At 42.1% G+C, this 24,231-nt stretch overlaps 1 protein-coding gene across 2 annotated transcripts; it reads right to left on the reverse strand.

Annotated features, from left to right (window-relative positions):
- Positions 1 to 1,782: 1,782 nt before the first annotated feature.
- On the reverse strand, positions 1,783 to 24,218 carry LOC146516660 (ubinuclein-2-like). Of its 2 annotated transcripts, XM_085161506.1 has the most exons (17): positions 20,818 to 24,218; positions 19,889 to 20,005; positions 18,268 to 18,369; positions 17,307 to 17,417; positions 15,316 to 15,419; positions 13,180 to 13,732; positions 11,517 to 11,587; positions 11,094 to 11,223; positions 8,907 to 9,013; positions 8,281 to 8,391; positions 7,585 to 7,728; positions 7,229 to 7,279; positions 7,067 to 7,109; positions 5,061 to 6,548; positions 4,775 to 4,982; positions 3,475 to 3,543; positions 1,783 to 1,982 (listed from the first exon to the last, which is right to left on the reverse strand). In XM_085161506.1, exons 1-17 carry the CDS (start codon positions 21,118 to 21,120, stop codon positions 1,936 to 1,938), a joined length of 3,759 nt encoding a protein of 1,252 aa, XP_085017632.1. In that variant the 5' UTR covers positions 21,121 to 24,218; the 3' UTR covers positions 1,783 to 1,935. The 2 variants fall into 2 exon arrangements, with proteins under 2 accessions (XP_085017632.1, XP_085017633.1); XM_085161507.1 differs by lacking the exon at positions 3,475 to 3,543.
- Between the last annotated feature and the right edge of the window lie 13 nt (positions 24,219 to 24,231).

A 24,231-nucleotide genomic window follows, 5' to 3' on the forward strand; every position in this document is an offset into this window, starting at 1 on the left:
TGGCTCACTGGACACATTTAGAAAATGTGGAGAAGGAAGGAAATCTTTTAACAAGATTTTTAAGTTTTACAGCATTTCCTACCAATAAAGACCTCACCCACGGCCATTCATAACATCCCAAAGTAATTAAGTGATCATTTTGTTTGTTTTTTTGAGTTGTTTACAATTACAGAAATATTTCTGTAAATTTTTAAAAAAAAATCTACAGAAAGTTCTGTAAAATTACACTTTTCTTTTTTTAAACAGAAAAAATTTCTGTAAAATTACTGAAAAACTACAGATTTTTTTTCTGTTTACAGAAAGAAAAAAAAATCTTACAATTTGAGCCCAAGAGTCGCACCGAGAGATTTCTCTCTGCTATAGCAGCATTTCTTAATCACATAGAAAAACTGAGGCATATTGTTCAAATTGCCCTTCTTTTTCATATATTAAGATATCTTAGGCATTAAACGTATAGTTAAGCTTCTTTGCATTGACAGAGAGGTGAGTTTAAGTGGTCCGGCTCATTTAAGATCAAAGCAGGCTTTTTAGAAGTGTCACAGTCACTGGGGCTCTGCTTGCCCCAGGACTGGGTACTCGTTTTGTGTACCATCTTTAACATTTTCCCCACATTCTTCTGATTGTGTGCATGCATGCTGTCTTTGCGTTTGTGTATAATCGCCCCGCACCTAAAACTTGCTTTGCTTTCTGTCTGAACGCACACATTGGGGGAAAAACAAATAAGGAGTCTCAAGTGACATAAAGAGCATCTACAAACATTCAAACTCCAGAAATGCACTGACAAAGTTGAGTAGAGGTTGAAAGCCAAGCGACGACTTGCACTTTTGCATTGAGCGTTTACAGTCCTGCATAGATCTTTTTCATATATTTTTTTTTCAATACAAACTAAGGCGTCTTGTTATATTAAGTTGGTTTGAGTCAATAAGCAGATAAAGGAAATCAAAAATCTTAACATTTAAAAAAAAAAAAAAAAAAAAAAAAAAATTCAAGTAGACTACAATCTTGTTTCTCCCCCTCTCTCACAGGCAATTCCTCTGTCCGCAAGAGGAGGCCAAAACTTTTTCAATTTAAGTCTTTTTTTTTTTTCCAAGGAAAGGTCCAGTGTGATCGTTAACAGCACCAAAAACACACCGAGCAAGAGAGGGGCGTCACACTTAACGCTTGCTCGTTATTGTGAGAGGGGAATACACGTCTTTACCCAGTCATACAGAATAATCTGGAAAGAAATTAACAGTATATTGTGTTTCTTATGTACATACACACATTTAAAATCAACCACATCACAGTCTCTCTTCCTCTCTCTCACTCAGACACACACACACACCTTTGTCCCTGTGTAAATTACAAATAATTTATCAATATTAATTTAAGCTACTACTTAACAGTCATTTGTGGGAGCAGAGGTGACCGACGATAAACTTCTACAGACGATTCCCACGAAAGACAGAAAAACAAAAGTTCATTAGTCAGTCTGTTCCTCCTTCTTTTTTCCTTTTCTGTACTGCAACAACGAGTCCTGTTATTCCACATGAGCTTAAATACAAATTATATTATGTAGTGTACTACTACTCTCATCTGTACCATCACCTCGCTCACACTCATTCCACAGTGATCAAGGTCAGTCATATGTAAACATGTTGACAAAGAGGAGAAAAAAAAGGCAGAACAAAAACAAGTGTCCTCGTCATTCACGCCGTCTTGTTCTCATACCCGGTTTGTTAGAAAATACAGTTAAATTAAATCATTGCCACTCGTAGCGGAGATAAACTCTTTTATGTCCTCTTTTTGTTTGTTTTTTTTAAAGGAGGCGAGGGAGCGACCCCCCCTCCCCCCTTCATACCGCATCACGTCAGTCAATCAAGCCGAAGAGTCTGTTGGTGGTTGTGGCCAGGAGGTGAGGATGTGACGTCTGTCTGTCTCCTGTGCTGTTATTGTTCAGTGGGATTTCCTCTTCATGTCTCCACCCTGGCTTTGGTTCGCATCTGCGTGGAGAGGGCACATTTTTAAACAGCTGGACGATGAAACAGATCCAGCAACCTGTGGCACCAGTTCACTGAAGGGCACCTAAATGCACCGTTTCTCATATTCTGTCATACGTGCACTGTTAAACCGAGGGCAGTGCGTCTACAAGCAATCCCAAAAGGTTCTAAACACTCAATTTCAGATAGTTTTTCTTGGAGTCGCCCCCTGCTGGTTATTAAAAAGAATGTTGGTTTCAGGCACTTTGTTTCACTTTAGGATCGAGAAAGATGTGAACAGACAATCAGGTGGAAAACACAAAGTGAAACAAAGATTTTTGATTTATTTAAACAAAATCCAATGTGGAAATACAGAGATTGGCAGTAACAGATGATAATATTAGCCTGCTAATAATAATCAGGTTCTCTGTTACTGGCTATACACAAGCAGAACATCTGTTACAATGTTTAGTTTGTCCTTTTCCCTACAGAAAGATTATATAACACTAAAATCTCAGGAAGGACCATCCTTAGGGTCAATCTGAGGTCATTAAAATACTCGCTAGAAAGCCTGAGTTGAACTGGTGCAACAGGCTGCAGCAGAACGACGAAAAACATTGTCTTATGAAACATGAAGGGCCGAGTGTGTGGGTGGTTCTTTGACTGAAAATGTAAATTACTAAGCATCTTTAATTCTGGCAAACTGAGGTACACAGACATCTGGCAAATTCTGAAATTTTGGGTCAATATGACGTTTAAAATGAAAATCTGGCTGAAAGGTGACATCTTGACGTTATATAATTTTGTGTTGTCTTTTGAGTTTACTATAAAACTGATGGCAAAGTCCACGGGAAGTGGCGAAAGAGACAAGCTACGCAGGCCTGGTCCCTGCGATTAATTAACAGGAGTTACAGTAAATCCAAAGTGTGGATTTACTTGGAAATAATAAAGGACGACCCAGGAACAACCAACCTTAGTAGGAAAAGACCTTTCATTCATCCACCTTAAACTCAGCTTATTATTTAAAACGTGCCAGTAGCTGAATGCTTGGTTTTTCCTGCTTTTACAGAACACATGTTAAATTATTTGAATCTTTTTTTCCCCCCTAAAAATAAAAAATGACTGCTGCTGACCTGTTTAAACTTTGACCTATCAGTGTTTGACCCTTTTATCACTGCATCCATATGTGAAAGCACCAGATAAAACGCAAATTACACTTTTGATTAAAAAGGATCAAAAACTTCTAATATGAAAAAGGTTTAATTGTTCATAAGTAAACCAGTAGGTTCCAGGTTTTTTTTTTTTTTAAACAGACTTTGCTCAAAAAACGACATATCTTCGTGTTTCTACTATGCTACGATCAAACCAGAGGCATGCTGAACACCAGATACACTACAGCAAACAGAAAGTTGGAGAACTAACAAGTAACAGAGCAGCTGAGCCGACTGCGACAAGTCGGCCTGACACAGACAGATGGAGAGGAAGGATGAAGAGGAGGTGGAGGGATGCAGATTACCTGAGAAAGCAAGCTGCAAGTGAGGAGGTAGGGCAGCCTGTGACCCTGACTGGAGACTCTTATACAGATCTGAGGAGAGATGGAGGGTAGGGTGGACAAATGAGAGGAAAGACAGCAACAACCAGGGAGAACTGGGAAAAGATGACACCGTTAAAATGTGAGACCAGCAATAAAAGATAGTCGAGGATCAAAGCTGTCAGCGAGGCGAACGAGTACAAAGGGCTGAAACGACAGAGACGGGTGCAAAAAATTTTTTTAAAAAATGGTGAGAACAAAGGAGGGAGACTGGTTTGTAAAAAGAGAGGGTCATGGCAGGGGAAGCACCGCTGGTTTACAGAACAAGCGCTCACAGAAACACAGTGAACCAGTAATATTTAAGGAGTTCCATTTAGTCTCTTACGAAGCAAGGTTATTGTAGTCAACTAAAACTACATGTGAAAAACATTTTAATTAACCAAAATAAAAAATAGTTATTTCAGAATAAAAATAGAATATCCTTAGTTTTAGTTCTTGTTAGTTTGGTAAAGATGTTATTATAGCTTCATGGACGCGTTTATTGAGATTCTGGATGTCTACAAGACTGAGTCAACTGCATTCAAAGAGTTATGCATCTTTATTGTTACAACTGTACAGATATTTCTAAATCTTGCCTCTGACATCTGCTCTCCATACAGTAATAATTAAACAGACTACAATTAGCACTGAACATTTAAGTCCTATGTAACTTGCTTCTTGAGTTATTGCACTGAAATTCAAACTCATCTGATATTTTTAGCAGATGCACCTTTGGTAAGTTTTTCAAAATCGTACATCGCTTCGTTCTCAAGTTTTTGCATTCACAAACTTGGGAGTCCACCCTCCCAACGGCACACCTGGTGGTGTCACGACAATATCAGATTAGCCTTTTACGACTGAGGGGTAAAAACTAAACTGAAACAAGAAAATCTATAATCAAATCCACAAAAACTACAACAATTCTGCTATAGTAAGTAGTAAGTATTAAAATACTTTTAAAGATGTTACTAGTTAAATTCCTATATCTGTGAAAAGGTTACCAGAGTAACCCATTTTCTAGCTTAACAGAAACCGCCAGTATAAATCCTGTACCATCTTATTTTTTGTGTTTTACCACAATCCCCACTTAATATAACGTAGTTGCAAGTTGTAATAAAAGGCAAAATAACTTTCTAAAGTCTAACGTGTTATTGATATAGGATATCAAAGGCCTTTTATTTTAAAAAGCACAGTAAAGTCTGTTGGTGATAAAAGATGCAGGTCCCTTAATTAAGAGCCCACTCACCCATTAGGTCGCTCTGTGCTAACGGGTATCCTGAGTTGGAGCTGGGTGCTGTGCCCATTCCAGCCGCCCCGGAAGCTCCAGGAGGGCTGAAATTGAGCAACGACGGAAACTGGAAGGGTAGCGAGACAGGCACCAGACCTCCCAACATCCCGAAGCCCAGGGGCAAAGCAGAGGGGTTGCCCAGGAGGGAAGTGCCTGCAGTCGATACCTGCAAAGGAAACACAAAATATATACAAATATATTCAAAACTAACTCTAAGAGTTACTTCCCGTTGGTGGAAACTAACCTGTGAGAGGTGTGACGTTGTGGAGGATGTGGCCAAAGTTCCTGAAGCCACCCAACCATTTCCAGCCTTTGAGCCCTGGCTGGCCCCACCCACCACCCTCTGCCTCTGCCCGTGACTGGCTGAGACTGAAGGTGATTGGGGGGTTTTGTCCGGATGACTGCAGATTGTCGAGACCACTCCCTTGTTGTTAGAGTTGTTGTTGATGCTACTGTTGCTAGTGGTGGACTGAGGTTTCTGGGCTCCAGTGAAGCTGCAGCCGCCCTGTGTTTGTTTCACCTGCCCGCCACCTGATACATTGAAGGGGGTCCGGAAAGTTTTGGGGGTTTTGGGAGAGAACTGGTGTTGCTGCTGTTGGGTGGAGATTATTTGATGGGAAAGCGGATTTGACGGTGAGGATGATGGCGAGGGGGAGGATGAGGGTGGCGGGGTGGGGGCGGGAGGCCGAGGGGTTAGTTTGATGATGGGAGAAGAGTTGCTGCTGTGCGAGGACTTGGTGAGGGTGGCCTGCATGGGTGTGATGAAGTTGGGCTGGTGGTGGAGGTGTGTGTGGGATTTACCTTGAGCGGAGTGTGCGGTATGGGAGGTTGGCGAGGGTGAGGAGGTGGCCGGTGACGGGGGGCAAAAGGACTGCAAGCCATGGTGGGAGGTAGAGTTGGAGCGGGACTGAGGGGAAGGGGAGGAGGAAGCTGTGACGTTGCTGTTGACAGCGCTGCCATTGCTGCTGGATTTGGCGCTGCTCTTTCCCAGTGCGTGACTTGCTCCCATCGTTCCCAGTATCCCCACCGGGCTAGCAAAGCCTTTCTGATGGGGGGGCAGCAGAGGGGAAGCTGTCGGAGGAGGCCGATGCTTTGGAGGAGAAGGGGAGGGGTGCGGATGCATCTTCCCCATCACTGTGCTTGGCCGGTGATTGGGTGACGCCATGGTAACATGTCTCTGAGTCTGGGTTTGGCCCATGGCACCAGATCCTTTGATCGGGCCATAGTGACCGTCTGCAGTCCTGGAGGCTAACGCTAGGCCTGCTGCCTGCACGTGAGCAAGGGAGGAGACAGCCGGGGACGAGGAAGAGGAGGTAGAAGAGGAGGTTGGTAGCGTTGTTGTTGGCAAGTTCACAACAGATGCAGCTGTCAGCGGAGCACTCTCCACTTTAGACAGGGAATGGTGCTGCGTTGTCTGTGCTAACGAGGCAGAAAGCTGAGAGCCTGAGGGGTAGTGAGGGGCGACGGGTGGAGGAGAAGAGGTTGGTATTTGCAGCGGTGGGGGAGACAAAGGGCTGTCTGTGGGACCCTTGGATGCATTGCTGAGGAGGGCCAGAGCATGGGAGATGGAGTCCAGAGAGGGAACGGTCAGATCTTCATCCAGAGAGTCTGACAAACAGATGGGCTCCGAGGAGGAGAGGGGCTGGCGGTTGGAGGTCAGAACAGATGTGGCGGTGGGCTGAGATGGGGTGGAGGTCATGCCGAGCGATGGTTTGTGGAGCCAAAGGCCCTCCTAAAGAACAGGAGAACACAGTCAGTATCACCCAAGATCCACAAAGAAACCAGAACTTATTTCTAACCTCTTCATAAAGTACAGCTCCAACATTTTACCCACAAAACACTTTTTAAACCCTGAACGAAACTCATAGGTTCCTTCACACAACTCCTCCTTAACATTTGAGCTTTTACTGTGAAAAATGTCAGGAAGCGTTTTTTTTTTTTTAAAGCAGTTTAACAGTGGCTTTATAATTCTGTGTCATACCTGTCAGACCCTTCTGAAACCTTGCCCCATGGCCTGACTGCACCCCCTATAAATGTTACTACACCTGGCTGTATAAATCCTACAAATCACTTAGTTTTTGAGAGATACACAAATATGATAGAGCTACAGTTGTATTAATTCACGAAAGAACTTCAGCCAGTGGGCTCAAACTGAACGATTCATAAAACTGCTGTAAAATAAAAATAAAAATATACACACCCTTTTTTCTTTTTGATATTTTGCAGTAAATAGTCTGAGCTGTCACTCACCTTGGGTTTAGCCTTGGGTCCAGGCATCATTCTCTTTTTCACTCTGTGTGGAAAAATACCAGCAATTATTCACCCTCTTCAGCTGACATTTTACACTGACGCTCAGTCCCAGTAAAATTCCTGCATGCTCAGAGTTACGGGAGAAACAAAGGACACACTTACAGGTTTCCAGTGAGGTGATTGTGAACAACAAGGCTCTCCTTGAACAAGATCCTGAGAAACAGGCAATAAACAACAAGGTCAGCCAAAAATCAGGGTCACTGACATTAAGAACGACATCACCGAGAAAAACGGAAAACACATTAAAGTTGGATACAGACGGTTCCAAAGGTTCCTAATGTGGATGGATTACTATTGTTTAGGGTTTACACATATCAAATAGACTTAACTGCTCTCATGGCAGCAGCAAATTTATAGTACTTTGACAACATTTAAAACACAGTTTGCATACGTTGCACTTTTCTGCGGATAAGTGCCTCCTGCTTGTAACGAGCTGAACACACAAAAGCAGCACAGACCTGGTCTGCATCCAGCCCTTGGGCCACAGTGGTTTGACCTCATTCTCTAAGAAAGCCTTGAGGTAGTCCTCCACAGACAGAGAGCACTGGTTCTCCATCTCATAGCAGCTCAGCTTCACTCGCACTAAGCTGCACAGCAGGTTCCTGCACAAACACACACACACCCCACTCAATATTAAGGTAAAAAACAGGCTGCAGTCTCCGAGCACAAAATGACAGAAGACACTGATATGCTTCAAAGAGGCAGAGGTATTCATTTATTTTGAATTAAATGAATAAATAAATAAAAGTCTTTGTAGTACGATGGAGAAAATTAATGAGCACTTATAAGCTGTTTTATTCAGACACCATTTCTGACCAGTGGGTTTCCTCGTTATTCCTCACCATGCAGGAATAAAACTTTAACTTCGGTTTTAGTGAAATATAAGTGGGAAAAACAAAAAAAATGGAGAATGGTGAAAAGTAAAAGCTTTTTCTCCAGGATGTGAAGTGTTAATCCTGCAAGCTCTGAACGGACATAAATTGTTTACAGCCTGTATGAGCTCAGTTTACTAGATTAAACACCAGCGGTGGAGAACAAAGGGGAAGATGAAAACAAAAAGAGACGAAGAAAAAACAAATCACTCCACACAGCAGCACAAAGACGCTGAACGGCATCCGACCGGCTCTTCCAGCAGGACAGACTCGGATCATTACCTGAGCTTGTCGTCCCAGACAAACTTCTTCCGAGGTCCCACGATTCTCTTCCCAGGTTTCTCCTCATCGTCCTCCTCTGAGCCGTTCTTATCGCCCTCCTCTGACTGCTGTCTGCAATAAAACACAGAGATATAAAAGTGAACATACACGGCTTGAATAAACCATTTTTCCTCAAGAAATTAAAGTCAGCAAGATGCTTTTATGCATTTTCCATCCAAGTTTTTATATGCGTTATGCTTTGAACGTCGTACGGCAGCAGTATTCGGGTATGTATCCACAGGCAGCAATTTTAAGACTTCTTTTACATCAGTGTAAATAAATGGATGTTTCTCCCCTGCTATTATTAATAGTCTCCCACCATCTCAACTTAACTGACAAACACAGCAAGGGAAAAAAGCTGCTTTGCACTGGCTGGACTTTGAGCACCGTTAACTCTGATCTTCATACGATTTGCATAGAAGACAAATGCTGCCAGTGTGAAAACGGCATCGGGAACTCCTCCGATGACATGGGTGGATGGGAAAATGATTATCAGGAGAGTTCACATATCACTTCTTTTAAAACAGCTGTCCTCAAACTGCTTTCAGAGGACTGCTCACCTTCTGGAACAAAAAGGACTGACTTACTTTGCAACCTTAGCCATGCACTCCATGTTATATTTCGCTATCTGCTCAGGCATCACACTGCACACTGCTAGCTTCAGCTTCAAAAGTGGCGTCCGCAGACGATCGTCCTGAAAGAAAAAGCAGAAATGGATGTAATGACAAAGGGAATGAGAGGTAGAGAAAAGAAAGAAATTAGGAGGAGGGAAGAAATTAAGGTCAGAGTGAGGGGAGTGGGGAAACAGAGGCAGCAGAAGTGAATGAAGACTCAGAAATGAAAAAGTTAAGAGACACAAAAAAAAGGCGAGAAAGGGGGATAATAAAAAAATATGGTGGAGAGTTAAAGAGCAAGACAGAGGGTCGGGGTATGTAGATTCATTTTGTCAACAATCCAACATTAATGGTGCATGACAAAGAAGACCCTTGGAAGCCTGTTTTCAGCTGCAAACCTCTCTGCGCTAGTTTGCCCACGCTGAGATCCCTGCATGTTATTAACGGAAGCACCGAATACAGCTAGGGATTAACCGCTGCGTGAAAAAGGCAAACGTGACAGGGACGAACAAGGGGGTGAGTTCTGTCGATAGGTAGGAGCTCAGAAATATCTCGAAAGAGCTCAAAAGAAACAAATGGAGTTAAATTTCAGCATCTCGCTGATGTGTTGGCTGTGAAAGAAAAAGCTAAAAGCTCAGAAAGGGAGCACAAAGCTGTTGTTAAAGGATCAAACGATTTTCATTTATTACAGAAGAGTAAAAAAAAATAAAAAAGGTCAAAACCGTGTCATCTTTGACCAATCCGGTCCTTTTTTTCCTTTGCTTTATGTCTCTACACTAAACATCTAACAGTAATTTTCGATCATTGCACTCTTTATGGGTCGTCTGTTTTAGGGGCAATTTTTGACTGAAAAACTGGACACCCACCCAAATCACACACTGACCTGCAGGACGTGTTAAAGAAGGCCAGATTTGAGCCACGCTGCGTGGTGAGATTTTCAAAGCCCCTCCTGAATCTTTTAGTGGCCACAGAGTAGGGCTGGGCGATATATCGAGTTTTTAAAAAATATCGATATATTTTCATACAAGATATAAGATGTGACATTATCCTTTATATCGATATAGTCTATGTTACGTTATAATTATACTTGTGGAGCCACAAGTTTGCCTCTCTTTCGTCCACTTTTGTCTTTATGCAACATTACTCGACCTCGCCTCTCCTTCACTGAACACAACTCCCCCTCCTCCCCCAAAGCTTCACCTGCAGGCAGCGACAAGATGGACACGGCAAATCTCCGTTAGCGAGTTGTGGGGCTGGACGGCGTCAACGTGTTAGCGAGCTAACCGCGCTAACGAGCTAACCATGCTAACGACATGCAGCCCACAGGGGCTGCACGGCCTAAAATCCCTTCATTTTCTCAAAAGTTGACAGCGCGCCTTATGTATGAATTCTGGTTGTGCTTACTGACCGCGAACCGATTTTAGGTGGTACACGGCGCTCAGCAATCTGTCAAAAAATGTTTTAGTACGACTTTGGTAAGCTACGGAGATGCAGCGCTCGATGGATTGTCGGAGCATTACGGCTACCGTAGTCTGGAGCCTCGCGGAATGATACGTACTGTGCTTCAACGTAATATTACCGTATTGTGTGTGTATAAGGGCCATAAATGGCACCTGTTAAGAGACGTGGTTACAAAGAGGATTTCAAACTCAAGGCTGTCAGTCACGCAGTAGAAGTTGGGAACAGAGCAGCTGTGAAATCTGTCTTTGTTATTGTGCTCAGCGTCTGTTAGTTTACATTTTGACTGCACAATTATGAGCTTTTGTTATGCACAAAAACAACATTGTTTTCTTTTATTTATGGAGCATGATTATTTAATAAATGCTGATAATTTATTTTTGAGTAATTTCTTCATGTACATCTATGCTGTATGTAAATAAAAATGCCTGTGTGACATCTGGGACACAGCTTTGACTAAGAACTCTCTTTTTGTTCTTAACTTATGGCTTTAAAAAAATATCGAGATATATATCTTATATCGCCACCCAGCTAAAAAATATCGAGATATGAATTTTGGGTCATATCGCCCAGCCCTACCACAGAGCAATAATAAAGGCTGAAGAAGAACACCCCATCCCCCTGCACTCAATCACTTTTTAGATCAGTGTAATATGTGAGGATTCACAGCTTCCTCTCCTCCACAGTAAAGCTTTAACTCACCTGGATGTTGAGGCTGAGCTTCTTCAGGCGTTTGAGGAGCGCCTCTTTGTTGCACGGCACAAACGCCTCCATGTGGGAGTAGATTTCTGAGCGCACCTCGGGAGGCTGCTCTTGGACCTGCAGCTCAATACTGAGAGAAGGGAGAGAAAGTCCAGATTGTCAGAAAAGCGGTAAAAAGAAACAAAAGAGTCGAGACAAGAGAAAAGACAGAAGTGCCAAAGGAATGAAAGCAGGGTGATTGAAATGAGAAGCATGTCATTACTGAAGAAAATGAGAGACTGAGAGAAAACAAAACAGTTAAAGACGGCAGCAGCAGAGGTGACGAGGGAAATCTGCTTCCCAAAAAAGAAAAAGGAAAAAGGGAAATGGAGAAGAGTGTGCTGGGATTTGGCTGTACAGTGATTTAAAAGCTGTCCTACTCACTCCAGGAGAATGTTATTCATGTCCAGGGTGAAAAATTTCTTCCTGCCCTCCTGATCAAACTGCCGCGAAGCCTGTGGGAGAAAGGTTGAGTCAGCATTGAGCACTGTACCATACGCTGTAAATACATATACACCACTGCAGCGTGCAAACACTCCTCTACCTCCACAGAGCTATACATGACTCTAAATATAACAATAAACCTGTAAGCAATTATGGTTAAAGTGGAATTTGAGCTCAGCTGAAAAGTGTCGGTGTAACTTTAGCACAGACCAAACAACTAAAAGAACATGAAGAAGAGTTACACTTCCCAAAAAACAACATGATTTGGTGTAATTTTTGGCCTGTATTCCTTGTGTTTAGAAAGCGTACAATTTACTCGATCAATTAATAAAAACAAAACAAAAAAAAACAAAACTCATTCTTGCTGTGATGTTACTGCAGAAAACCTCTCTTCACTGCCCTGCTTCTTACTTTCCATTATTAGTTATGACACCAGATTCAGCTGCAGTCTACACTAATAATGCTCATAGTCTGTTACTTCTCTGCAAGCCTGTGTGGCCACCAGCAAAGGAAAAATAAAATATGTGGGTTCTTACAGCGCCGAACACCAAACCTGTCTGGGACCTGAAGTCAATAGGAACCTTACTGTATCAAAGTCACCATATTTTTTTAATTGATTCAATTCAGTTTTAATTATTAAGCACCAAATCACGACAGCAGTTGCCTCAAAGTGCTGCATATTAATAATACAGAGAAAACAGACAACAATCAGATGAGCCACAATGAGCGACAGTAGGAAGGAAAAACTCCCTTTTAACAGGAAGAAGCCTCCAGCAGCACTGGGCTCTGCGAGGGGCAACCATTGGCAAGAACTGACTTCCCTATAGCAGCTTTACACTGGGTGGCTTGCTCCTTAAGCAAACTTTCTTCTGATTGGCTGCCCCTCACAAACAGGTCTAAATAGCAGGTAAGTGAAGCTTGTGTGCCATATCAGGGAGATCTGCTCTTTCTGACATCATAAAGAGCCAAGAGCAGGAAAAAATATTGAAAACAGTGTTTGGAGCAGTGTTACAGGGATTACTTGGACATACTGATCTCATTATTTGAATCTTTGGCTATGTTTTAAGTGCTATCTGTGATAACAGTGTGTATAGAAAATTTAAAAGGAAAGCATAATAGGTCCACTTTTAAAGAAAATACTCCCAAATCAGGATTTTTCCCTTCATGTTATCTTTGAATCAACAACAAAAACAAATATATTTTACCACTATTTTTAATTTTATTTCTCCCCTCTGGCTCAGTCTGCTCTTCTCCAACTCTGAATCCATCAATCCTCTCCATTGTTTTCCTACCTCTCCTTACATGTTTACCAACATCTATAAAAAGATGGGCGGCTCTCAGATATAAGAGCAACGAGAACATAAGTATATGTTGAAGAGGTAGTGGTGAGAGACCTGCTGCTGTTTTAGTTACATAAAACCCCCTTAGGGCTCAGTGTTGAGCCACATTTCTCCAACGCTTTAGAGACTTTTCTCTCCGGACTAAACAGAAACAATAAACATCCTCTGCCACTTCCTCAGCTGAATGGCATTTGTGTTTAACTTCAGTGAAGAGGTTTCACAGGTAATTGCAGTCGCCCACTAACAGCCTACAGCTGACTCACCACCCGCAGGTCCTCGATGCGTTTAATAAGTGGAGCAGGCAGTCCATTGGGAAGCGGAGGCGGCGAAAACAGTCTGCTGGAGGACCCCGGGCCACGCCCTTGGCCACCTCCTCCTACCGCTTTATGAGTTGGCACACCGACTCCCAGGATGCCATTCTCTCTGGCCGTCGCCATGGCGTGCTGCTGGTCGGTGTCCAACAAGCTGAAGTCCAGGTCGCCCAGGAGGTCCTGTAGCTCCTTCTCGTTGGCTGAGCCCAGCAATGACATCACAGCGGGGTCCGAGGTGAGGTCTGCCAGTGAGAGGTCGTTGGCGGCTGTGTTGTCCTGCAGGTGGGTGGAGTTAGAAGATAACAGGTGGTTCGTTGTATTGCCAGAGTGGGGCTTGTTAGCCATGCTTCCTGCCAGGCCAGAGTGAGCCATGTTGGGGTTTCTTTTCCTCATCTCTTCCTTCTCGCGGGTGAAGCGGCGGAGCATGGTCGCTAGATACAGAGAGTCCTTTATCAGCTTCTTTCTCTTCTTCTTCTCCGGTCGGTGGAGGCTGAGAGCTGTGACTCTGTTGAGGGAAACGAAAACATGATGACTGCAGTGCTTCTTAAATTTTTCTTTCACTCAGAGCCCAAACAGGTCACACCTACAATTTTCAGTCAATCATTAAAAATAAAGATGGACCCAAGCTGAATTTATTGAAGTGAAATTCAGTGACGTTCATCTTTTTTCTTCTTGATGAATAATTGACCAGTTTCACTCCATTTCCCCCCGATTGTCTATGCTCCCTCTGCCGTCACTCTGTGCCCCACATCACCGTTTCACAGCCACTGGATTACATCCACATTTGTATCCAAGACATATAAAGAAGAACTCAAAGAACTATCAAAATCAGAAAACTCGATAAAATATCCATGCTGGTGTCATTTGCAGTGACAAAGGCAGCTTGCTCAGGTTTCTTAAACCTTGAATACAGCCTCATCTGGCTGATTTACATTCACAAACATATCAGGGACAAAGTTAATCAATATCACTTTAATTCAAAAGTTCAACATTCACAGAAAATACCTACAAGTTCAAAGAGACAGTCAAAAAAAACTTTCCAAAGCCCAATTCCTTATTCTCAAATCTTTCTCACCTTTACGCTGCTTTAACAAAAGGTCATGAAAATGGCACAAAAGTCATTTTAAATTAAACTTAATCGTTATATTACAGCCATTTTCTTGTCACTAGTTTTCATTAATGTAGCTTTAGGAAGATGATGCCCATGCTCTTAATCCCACCTTCTAAGCTCTGATTAGCCAACTGCTTCTCCAGCTGCTGCAAACAACCATAAAGGGGTTGCAGTAAACCCATCTGAATGCTTAAGCAAATCTGAAATGTGGGCGGCTGTTTTGAGGTCTGAAACCAGGCGAGTCCACTCCATTTTGAAAAACTCACCGGCCCACGTAGGACAAGGCACCAATAACGATCTTTTCACAGACAAACTGAGGCATCGACACGTGCTGACAAAGACAGATATGAGGCAAAAGTGTGGGGATTCAGTGGGATTAACCTGCAGTCTGCTCTTAAAGGTCTGACACACATACACTCCCATATATAACATCATCCATTTAGCAATGGCACAATGGCAATAGCTGTGGCTATTTTTAGACGTAGTTTTCAGGATGGAGGAGTGTTGGAGTATTCGGCATATACGAATGTAGATAATGGAGCATTTCCTAGAAGGTGGCTTGCTTGTCACAGCAGCTGCGAGCAAGTCTCAATAAGCACCCCTGCCTCGTGATAGACGTACGAGAGGGTCCACAGAAAAGCAGAGGGGTGTAATGTCACACAGGGTGGCGGTTTGTTAGAGGGGTAAAGAGCACACAGATGCCTCATTGCATATTTGTGGTGGCCCACAAATCACTGGGTGTCTAAAAAGGTCAGGAGAAACAGCCTGTCCATATATACAGGAAGAGACACTTCTTCAGAATAAATCACCTGATTAGGAATATTTTCTGAGAGCTGCATGCAAAGCGATGTCCTCCAATTCAAGAGTTTTGGCTTGCTCAGCTACTCATAAGCTTCTCACTGAGCTTAATAATAAAAACCACACAAGCCCTGACACAAACGGACAGGGGAGTAATATTACAAAGCCACGGTTCTCACCCCTGTTTGGGTACTTTATTCTTCTTCGTGCTCTTCTCCTCCAGAGTGTTTCCTTCTTTCTTCTTCCTCCTCTTGATCACCTGCTCGCTGTTGTCATTCAGCTTCTGAAAAAGCCACAACAACATACGCTCATTAATTCAGATAAACAGCAGACAATGACTGATAATGAATTCGGTGTGAGCAGCGCTCCGTGCGGATCAGTATGCTCTTATTGGTGTGTTGAGTGATGCTGTCAACACCGTATCTTGCTAACCCTGATGAAAAACGGGCTCTTGCTGGATGTTAGGACTGCAGCATCACATGGTCTGATAAGTAGAGTTCAGTTAACGGGATTTAGCTCAAAGTTTGCCCTGGGTCATTAAACTTGGTACAGGCAGATTTGTTTTGTATTTTGGAAATAAAAAAATAAAATTAAAAAAAACATTTAAAGCTACATGCTAACATCATCACACCAACATGCTGACGCGAACCAGGTATGTTTGTTTACCCTTTAAATTTCATGGCAAGAACAACCTGGGAACCAGACAAAGCTGACGTTTCATTTCCTCTGCCCCGCCGCCCGCCCGCCATGTTTGTTATGGTGACTGACATCTTGGTGTGCTGTAGTACATTTGTAGTACTCGTGTCTTTGTCCGTATTAATCGGCTACGGTACTGATTTTAAATCAGCCAATCAGAATGTGACTTAAGTGCAGACTTTCAGCTTCAAATGAAGGGTGTTTACAACATGTTTAAGTGTTTATTAATTAGAGGGGTTTTTTGTTTATACAAAATCCCCCATATTATTATTATTACTACACTATATTATGCTATATTATATTATAAGACAATGAGTGACAGGCAGCTTTATGGCCAGGTGAGCTCCTTTGTTATTTTATGACAAATGAACCACGTGTCATATCTGGAGTTGATTCAAAGTGCTGAATTTGCATTTTATAGCTTTTCACTTTAACAGATGTGAGTATAAGTAAGAGAGGCCATCATTAGGCGGAAAAAACAAAATAAACCTGTCAGTCTGGTTTAAAAAATAAAATAAAAATTTAAGAGCAGCCAGTCTACAATACAGTGCAAAGGATGAGTGCACTAACCAGCCCAGCAACACCAGAAGTCCTGAAAGGCCACAGAATTATTTCCATGATCAAGAAAAATAACTTCTAACCAAAGTCAAGAAAAACTTGAATCATTGCTAAGATCTACAATCAAGAGACACCTTCATGAACAGAAGATACAGGAAGACCAGTTTTGACTTTGAAAGGAAAATCTCTGCCCTGCCTGCACACTTCTGGAAAAGAAGAATTATTAAATACAAAACTGAATGCCAAACGACCCACAAACAGCAGTAAGTGAGGGGGACTGCAGGAAAGGCCTAGGAGAGCATCTCAAGAGACAAAACGGGATTTGGTGATGTCCATGGATGTTAGTTTGTTCATGTTTGAGTTTGAAAAAAATCAGAAACACTTAAAAAAAAAAAATGTCTGTTGATCCTTATAACAGTAAATGCTAAATTTGTGTTAATCCTCTTAAATCAAACTTCAGTCACATCCTGATTGTTTGGTTTAAAATCCATTGTGGTGGTGCAGAGGCAAAACCCAAAGACTGTCCAGCAGGTTGTGGACCTAATTCTATGTTGCAAGTTTCTTTCTTTGATGCTTCATGTTTTGATTTTTTTTTAATTGATTATTTGCACATTGTTCTTTTTTTGCTATCAGCCTGTCAGTCACCAGTAAAGCACTCTGAACTGCACGAAACACGCTACACACAAAAAGTTTACCAGCGGAGTGATCCAGCATACTTTGAGGTGTAAAGTTAGTCTTTCTCTTTTAGGTTTTGGTATTTATTTAACAGTTTATTGTTGCATCTGGATTTTAATGGTGAGGGTGTATTTATTGTGCTGGCTTTCTTATCTTTAAATTAAGAACCACTGAAGGTCTTAATTTATCCATTTAACTGACTCAAACACCAAAATATTGAAATATGCTCAGGTAGTCTCACCTTGTCTTCTTCTCCCTCGGATTCAGAGGCCGCTCTGAACTGCAGCGTGCCAGTGTTGATGTAAAATCCCCCCAGCTTTGTGGTGAGCGAGGCGGGCACCAGCTCGTCATACTGAGGAAAACATTAACAAAGGAAGACAAGCTGCAGTGTGAATTTACACGACTCTGGTAAAGAATAACGCCACTTGCACCGCAGCTGTCTGCAGCTTTAAAAACATTTTGAGTAACTGGTAATGTGTCACCAAGCAGCTGCTGGTCAGTGAAACTGAGGGTGTTAACTGTGAGCCAGAAATAAATAAATCAGTAAAAGAATCCCAATCCCCTCCGGGCCACAGATGAAAACAATTTTCCCATCATGGCAAATATCAAAACAAAAAGGGGGAAAAGAAATAAGTCAAACAGTGTGCAGCCAATTTGTGAGCAGAGAGGATAGCTATTTAAAAACACCAAGACAAATATCATATAATGGCAGGGAATCCATAAAAGAGCATAATTCTAGCTATTACAGCCAGACAGAGAGTGACATCCTCTGAATACTGAGTTATAAACACTGAGACGACGACAACAACAACGTATTCCTGTTTGGACACAAGGAGCACGGACGTCTTCATGAGTCATGAGGACTGTTTTAGACTGCAGTCTCAGGTTGGTTTAATAAAGGACAACTGTCTATCTTTAGAAGTGCCACTGAACATACAGTTTGGAAACATCAAGGCAGGAAATAAATATTTAACCACAGAGGGATAATGTCTACCTCCACACATCGAGACCAAACAACAGCAGTTCAGGAGCGTAACGAGGACATCAAATAAATCAGCAGATAATAAGGGAGCGAGGAGACTAGCATGCCACATTATTATAGAGACAAACATAGACACTCCACTACATGAAAGTCTCAGAAAACAGACACACGAGAGAGAAAAAAAAACCACCTCGTTAGTCATGAAGAAAGGAATACTCACAGCCTCAGAGTTGTCTATAAAGGGGTCTGTCTCATCATAGCCAAACCCAATATCGATCAGATCTTGCATTCGATCCTTCCTCTTCTTCTTCCCCACGTTCCCCTAAAACGTTTTTCATAGAATTTCATTTTCATTTACAAGCAGAACACAACAGTTTTCTTCTCTGTAATCCTCACATAACCCAAAACCGTAAAACATTAGCACAGTGAGAACTGAGGAAATATTTATAATACTTTTGTTTTTGGGACGTTTGGCGCTCTGATGAGTGCAAACAAACACACTTTGACCCCCACAGAAACAAATCCAGTCTGATGGATAAATCCCTTCACCTACTTATTTTAAAAATTAAAAAAAAAAAAAAAAAAATCAGCGGGTAATTTGTCTTTTAACTTAAAGATATATGGCACAAACAGTAATAAGCATGAATATTTCTGCACAATTTATTGCTTAAATATGAAATATCTGCGACAAAGACCCTGTAGTGCTGAAAGCTTAGAAGCAATAATTCACTCGAGGTTTGACAGTTTTTTCATTACAAATCAAGAGTCTGGAAATACCAAGCATCCCATAAAACTTTTGGAAATAAGTGTAGCTTAACTTAAAAACCATAATTTATTAAAACTAACACTAATATGTTTAAGTAACAAAAATTAGTGACCATCAGCTTATTGGCACACATATCTGTGCGTGAGCCGTTGAGCTACAGAGCAAGAAAAACATTATTAAAGTGGACTTATGCATGACAACTTATTTACACTACTGAAAGAACACTTTGCTATCCATAAGTCATAAATTTAATGTTATTACCTCAAAACTTCAACTCTGCAATTCAAAATGTCATTAATTTCTTCTAAGTTTAGAAAACCCAACTGGACATTTTAGGTAACAACCTAAAATTTTGATTTATATATGTTAAACGTTTATTTCAGTGGCTCGAACAAGCTTTGATTTTCAGAAAACTAATTTCCAGATCCATATTTTTAGTGCTAGAGTGTAGAGTAGCTTAGCATGATTCGCAGCTCAAAACAATCTTTGCTTATCCTTCCCACTTCCTTTAACCCAGTGGTTCTCAAACATATTCTGACATTCAGCAGCCAGACAGTTTGTGCTCCACACCACAATTTTTATTAATCAGTAATATAAAAAAAAATCCAAGATGATTTTTTGTTAAATTAACGGTCAGTGGGGTAGGATCAGCAAGCTCTTTGGTTTTTCTTAATAAATAAATAATAATCACAATCATTCACTTCATATTTGTCACTTGGTTACCAGCTATACAGCCCATTGTTCAAGACCCACTGCTTTAAGTCAGCTTTCTTCTGATTGGCTGTCATTGAAAATCAAAAGGTTTGAACCTCAGGTGGGTGGAGCTTCTGTCCCCACAGAGTAGTGTGGCTAAGGTGACCACATTAGTTTACAAACACATGATTTTATAAAACCTGTCCACATTAAATATCAATGTCCATGACTGTAAGAGCAGACACTGTATAATGAGGCCCTTTAAGATTATTTAGAAACCACCACTAATTTAAAGATTTACTTTTCAGCTGTGAAATGCGATCCTCATTGAAAAATCCTACTACAAACATGGAATTTTAAAAAAATAAATCAAACCACTCACATATTTATTTTCAAACTTCTTAGCCAGGGCTTCAACCTGGAGCCGCTCTCTCTCCTCATCATTGAAGGGGTCATCGGGATTGCGGGCTGAAGTCAAACTTGGAGCATTATTCTTTGCCTGGAAGAAAAATTGAACAACAAAACAGTGAACAGGAATGATCGGACCCCTGGGGCAAGGTCAAACAGTTGCAGTGACTCTGTCCAATCAGAAATTTATCAACATATTATCACAGCAGCCTTAAATAAGTGAACAGCTGCAAGTGAGTGCTGGTACAAATGCTCAAAATATTCCCAACACGGTGCTGGCAGGACTACTGTTTGGCCCCGAGTAAGAAATATTTAATTAACTTTTGGTTTATAAGCAGAAACCAGATGATCCAGATGTGCACAGATTGGCAATGTGGCGAGCTTGTCTTTGATCTCACTGCTGACATTTGCCTCACTCCCATGTTACATCCTGGTACTTCCATCAGCAATGCTCTCTCATCTATCTATCAGCCGCTGCCAGAGGGCCAAACTGCATGTGGCATTTCCAAGTGCTGTAATGGCTGTGTGACTGGGCTGTTGCTGGGCAAGCCTGAGTGGAAAGGACACAGGTAGCAAAGCAGCACAAGACCAGCTTCATCCCTCTCTACATGTGGAAGAGAGGCGGGGGAGGAGGTCTCCCAGTCCTCTGATTTAAAAAGCTAGAATCTGTGAGAGCTCAGCAGAAGTTGGACGTGTTGGATTAAAAAAGAAGAAGAAATGCTGCTCTCTTTTGTGCTGGTCAGTTTCAACCACGCTATGCCACCGAAACACAAGGTGCACCCCCCTCTCCAGCTAACTTAGCAAACACAAGTCCACACAAACACTTCCAAGAGCGATAAATTAACTCCGGCTCCACTCTCTCTCTCCCGGCCTCGTAATGCTGCTTAAACTCGGGGATCCTACCTGGAGGTTCTGGATGAGTTCCCCGTAATTAAACTCGGCGGAGGAGCGGTCGTCCGGCTCGGACAGGGGCAGGTTTAGCCTCACGGTCGCCCTCTTTTCGGCTGCAACCTTGTCCCTGTCGCCGGTTTTAACGAGGCGACCGTTGCTGGCGGCACCTCCTGCCCCGGTCGCTGCCTCGACCTCCCCGGCTCTGTCGAAGTTGAAGTCGGCCTCATCCTCCAGCCGCCGTTTCCTGGACTCCGCGGCGGCTCCAGCTGCGAAGGCCGAGAGGGTGACAAACTGCACTTTTCTCGGTTCGGCCATTTGGATGAGCTGCCTGCCTGAACCTCGCTCCGGACAGACAGCGACAGCGAGGAGAAGAGCTACTTCGCGAAACTACTCCAAATTGGTGGATTGAAGGCGGTTTCGCGGAGCTCCGACGGCTGCTCGGTGCCTACGCGGACGTTACAGCCTCCTCCGCGGCATACGGATTAAACTCCAGGGGATGCGACGCTCGGGGAAAAGTTGTTTTTTCGGCAGCTACTCGCATCCTCGATTTGCTATGGGACTGAGACATTCACAGGAGCCATCTTGGGTTTCGGGAGTAAATAAAAATCAGAAGAGAGAGGGGTCGCTGCGCCTGCGCGTACGCACTAAACGGAAGCACAGTGCCACAGCGGGGTCATCATGCCCAATCAGCGCGTGGCCCGATCCTAAACCCGCCTCTGTCACAACAGGCTATAATCACAACACCATCAGTATAATAATGACCTTTATAAAGTGTGTGAGTGAAGGACAGGCTGTGTGGGGACTCTGACCGCGTGCCGTGTGCTGTGTGCCGTGTTTGAATCCACAGCTCTCACCTGGACCTTTTCATTTAGTCTATTCAGGGGAAAAAAACGCTGAATCGTGCATTCTTGCACGCGCTCACTCTCAAACATCAAATCGTAAAAGGGAAGAAGGCGAGCCAGATGATTGGCTGCTTCAGATAACCATCCTAAACCAGCTAATTTATCCACCTGTTGATGCACACTGTAAGCAGAATCCCAATAAAACGCATGTTCACATATACCCAAAGAAAAGTATTTTCCCCCTTCCTGTCAAAGATAAGAGTAAATCCAAAATGCAGTTTTTAAATTATTTAATTTATCAAGGGGCAAGCTATCCAAACCTATCTGGCCCTGTGTGGAAAAAGTAACTCCCCCCTAGTCAAAGGCCACTCCAAAACTAAAACAATGTGGGCCATGATTCCTCCACAATGATGAGAAGCATTTATTGCCAGAAACACTAGACTGCAGTTCTTGCTGCCAAGGGTGGCACGAACAGGTATTAGGTTTAGAGCAGGGATACTTTGTTACACATGTCAGGTAGGTTTAGCTTTTAAAATCTGTTTGATGAGCTGAAACACGTAAGTGTGACAAATATGGGGGGAAAGTAGATAAAGTAGATAAACTGTTTCAGGCCTAAAGAATCCAGACAAAAAGAAAGAGTTCAATCATATACATATTTATTTTGTAGGTTTGGCTTCAGCCAAATTCCTCATAAGGAGTCACTGTGAGATGAAGTCAGAGTTTGAAAAATATTCTTTGCCTAAATAATAAAACTGTAAATAAATGAACACCTTTTAAATCAAGGCTGTGTCTTCAACCTCTTAACCCTGTAATCCTGTATGCTTTTCCTGCATGTTTTAATCTTTTCGTTAATTTTTAGCATGACTATAATATTTATAGTTTTATATTTCTCTGTCTGTGAAGCACACTGAATTGTCTTATTCAGTTCATATTCAACTTGAATTGTCTTTCACATAAACACAATCAGCCTCTGCAGGTTAAAGGTGTGGTATGGCTTATGCAAATGGAAACTTTATTTTATTTGAATGCAATCTTTCAAAGTCTCACTAAGTAAATGCAGTAAAGAGTAAAGTTTTTGTTCTTATACAGCAGTGTTTGTACTCTTCTGTAATCTCTGATAGCTGTTAAAGCTGTTAATTCCGCTGCTTTTCGGTCTGCTAGTCATCTCTGGCTTTCCACAGGGATGTCCCCGTAGATGTGCACATTAGTTTGTGATCAACACCTCTCACATCTATCTTAATAAGTTTTTTTGACTTGACTTGACATGTGGTCCCATTTGTAAACTACAGCCAATCAAAATCTATGACAAAGTCTACCTACGACAGGGGGGTTAGGGATAAAAATGCACACGGTTACTGCATAGAAACCACGTCTCAATTAGCCTGCTGCAAACCCCCCGGGTAAAAGTTTGCTCGCAGGTCCCTGTCAGCCCCTCCCCACTTTTCTCACTCTGTATTGGAGGGGGTTGGGTGGTGGTCCTGATAGATTGCTTTGCAAAATTTGCAACTGAAATGGCACCTCGCTGGTTTTCACAGAGACCAGTTCAATAGTCACTGGTTTCATTGTGTGCTCTGTTTAGAGGGAGTAGCCCTGATTTTGTCATTCTGGTCGAGATGGATCTGAAAATCATCACAGGCACAGAATAAAAGATGAGTATGTTTAACCAACTGAAAGTAGCTTAGCAACCTGACAACAGCGAGGACTCGAACCTAAAAAGTTAAAAACTTTTTGATGCGTTATATCAAGAACCTTCTTTTTTTTGTGCATTTCCTGATTTCAAAGGCCTTAGTGAGCAATCAGCAAAAGCCCCAAATCCCATATTGTGAAAGTAAAGTGGTAGAGATTAGGGTTAGGATCTGTGTTATTATCATTGAAGAAGACTATGCAGAGGCAGGTTAAGGTTTAACTAATGACATTTCCACACACTTACTGCATGTCAAAGATTTGATGTCACTCAGAAAACTGATTTTCCTTTTAAATAAAACCAGAAAAACAAAACCGTGCTTCAAATGACTGATGAACAGAATAATTAATGATTTTAATAAAAATGTCTATTCTGGTCCAATACTGTAATCTATTACACGTTTATCATGTTAACAGAAGATGTTAATGAGAAAACTGGCCAAAAAATGGGCACCACTCCTTTTCCTATTTTAACAGGAAAAGTGAGTGAAGGAGGTGATGTCAGACAGACTGGTGTGAGTCACAGAGACCTATCAGGCCCTTACTGCAGCTTCATTAATAGCACATGAAAAGCACGTATTTTACCCATTTCAATATTTTCCTTTTAAAGACAGGTCTCAGACGAAGGCCAGGGTCATAACAGCTATATAAAAGTGGAATACTGCCTGAAGTGAGTGCTCCTTTAACTGTTTATATGTGAGCCCATGCACACCATTGTGCAATGTGGAAATACCAGTGGTGCAGGTAAAGTGTACTTCAAATGGTGGACTTTTATGTAACTTAATAGGTTTTCAACAATTTAATTTTGAAAGTATTTTTCAGAGTTAATACTAAAACTGGAATCCCTCCTTCACTGGTACAGAGCACAGCTTAGCAGCTATGCTCAATAAACTCTTAGGAA

Source organism: Neolamprologus multifasciatus, chromosome 6 (genome assembly GCF_963576455.1).
Source record: "Neolamprologus multifasciatus chromosome 6, fNeoMul1.2, whole genome shotgun sequence".
NCBI lineage: Eukaryota > Metazoa > Chordata > Actinopteri > Cichliformes > Cichlidae > Neolamprologus > Neolamprologus multifasciatus.

What these genes read in the sequence shown, in the direction of transcription:
- LOC146516660 (XM_085161506.1), bottom strand. Translation starts at nt 21,120, where the DNA reads ATGGCCGAACCGAGAAAAGTGCAGTTTGTCACCCTCTCGGCCTTCGCA. An exon ending in GCATCGAGGACCTGCGGGTG is followed by an intron (nt 11,588 to 13,179) that starts GTGAGTCAGCTG and finishes TTTCTCCCACAG; the next exon opens with GCTTCGCGGCAGTTTGATCA. An exon ending in AATCACCTCACTGGAAACCT is followed by an intron (nt 7,110 to 7,228) that starts GTAAGTGTGTCC and finishes TTTTCCACACAG; the next exon opens with AGTGAAAAAGAGAATGATGC.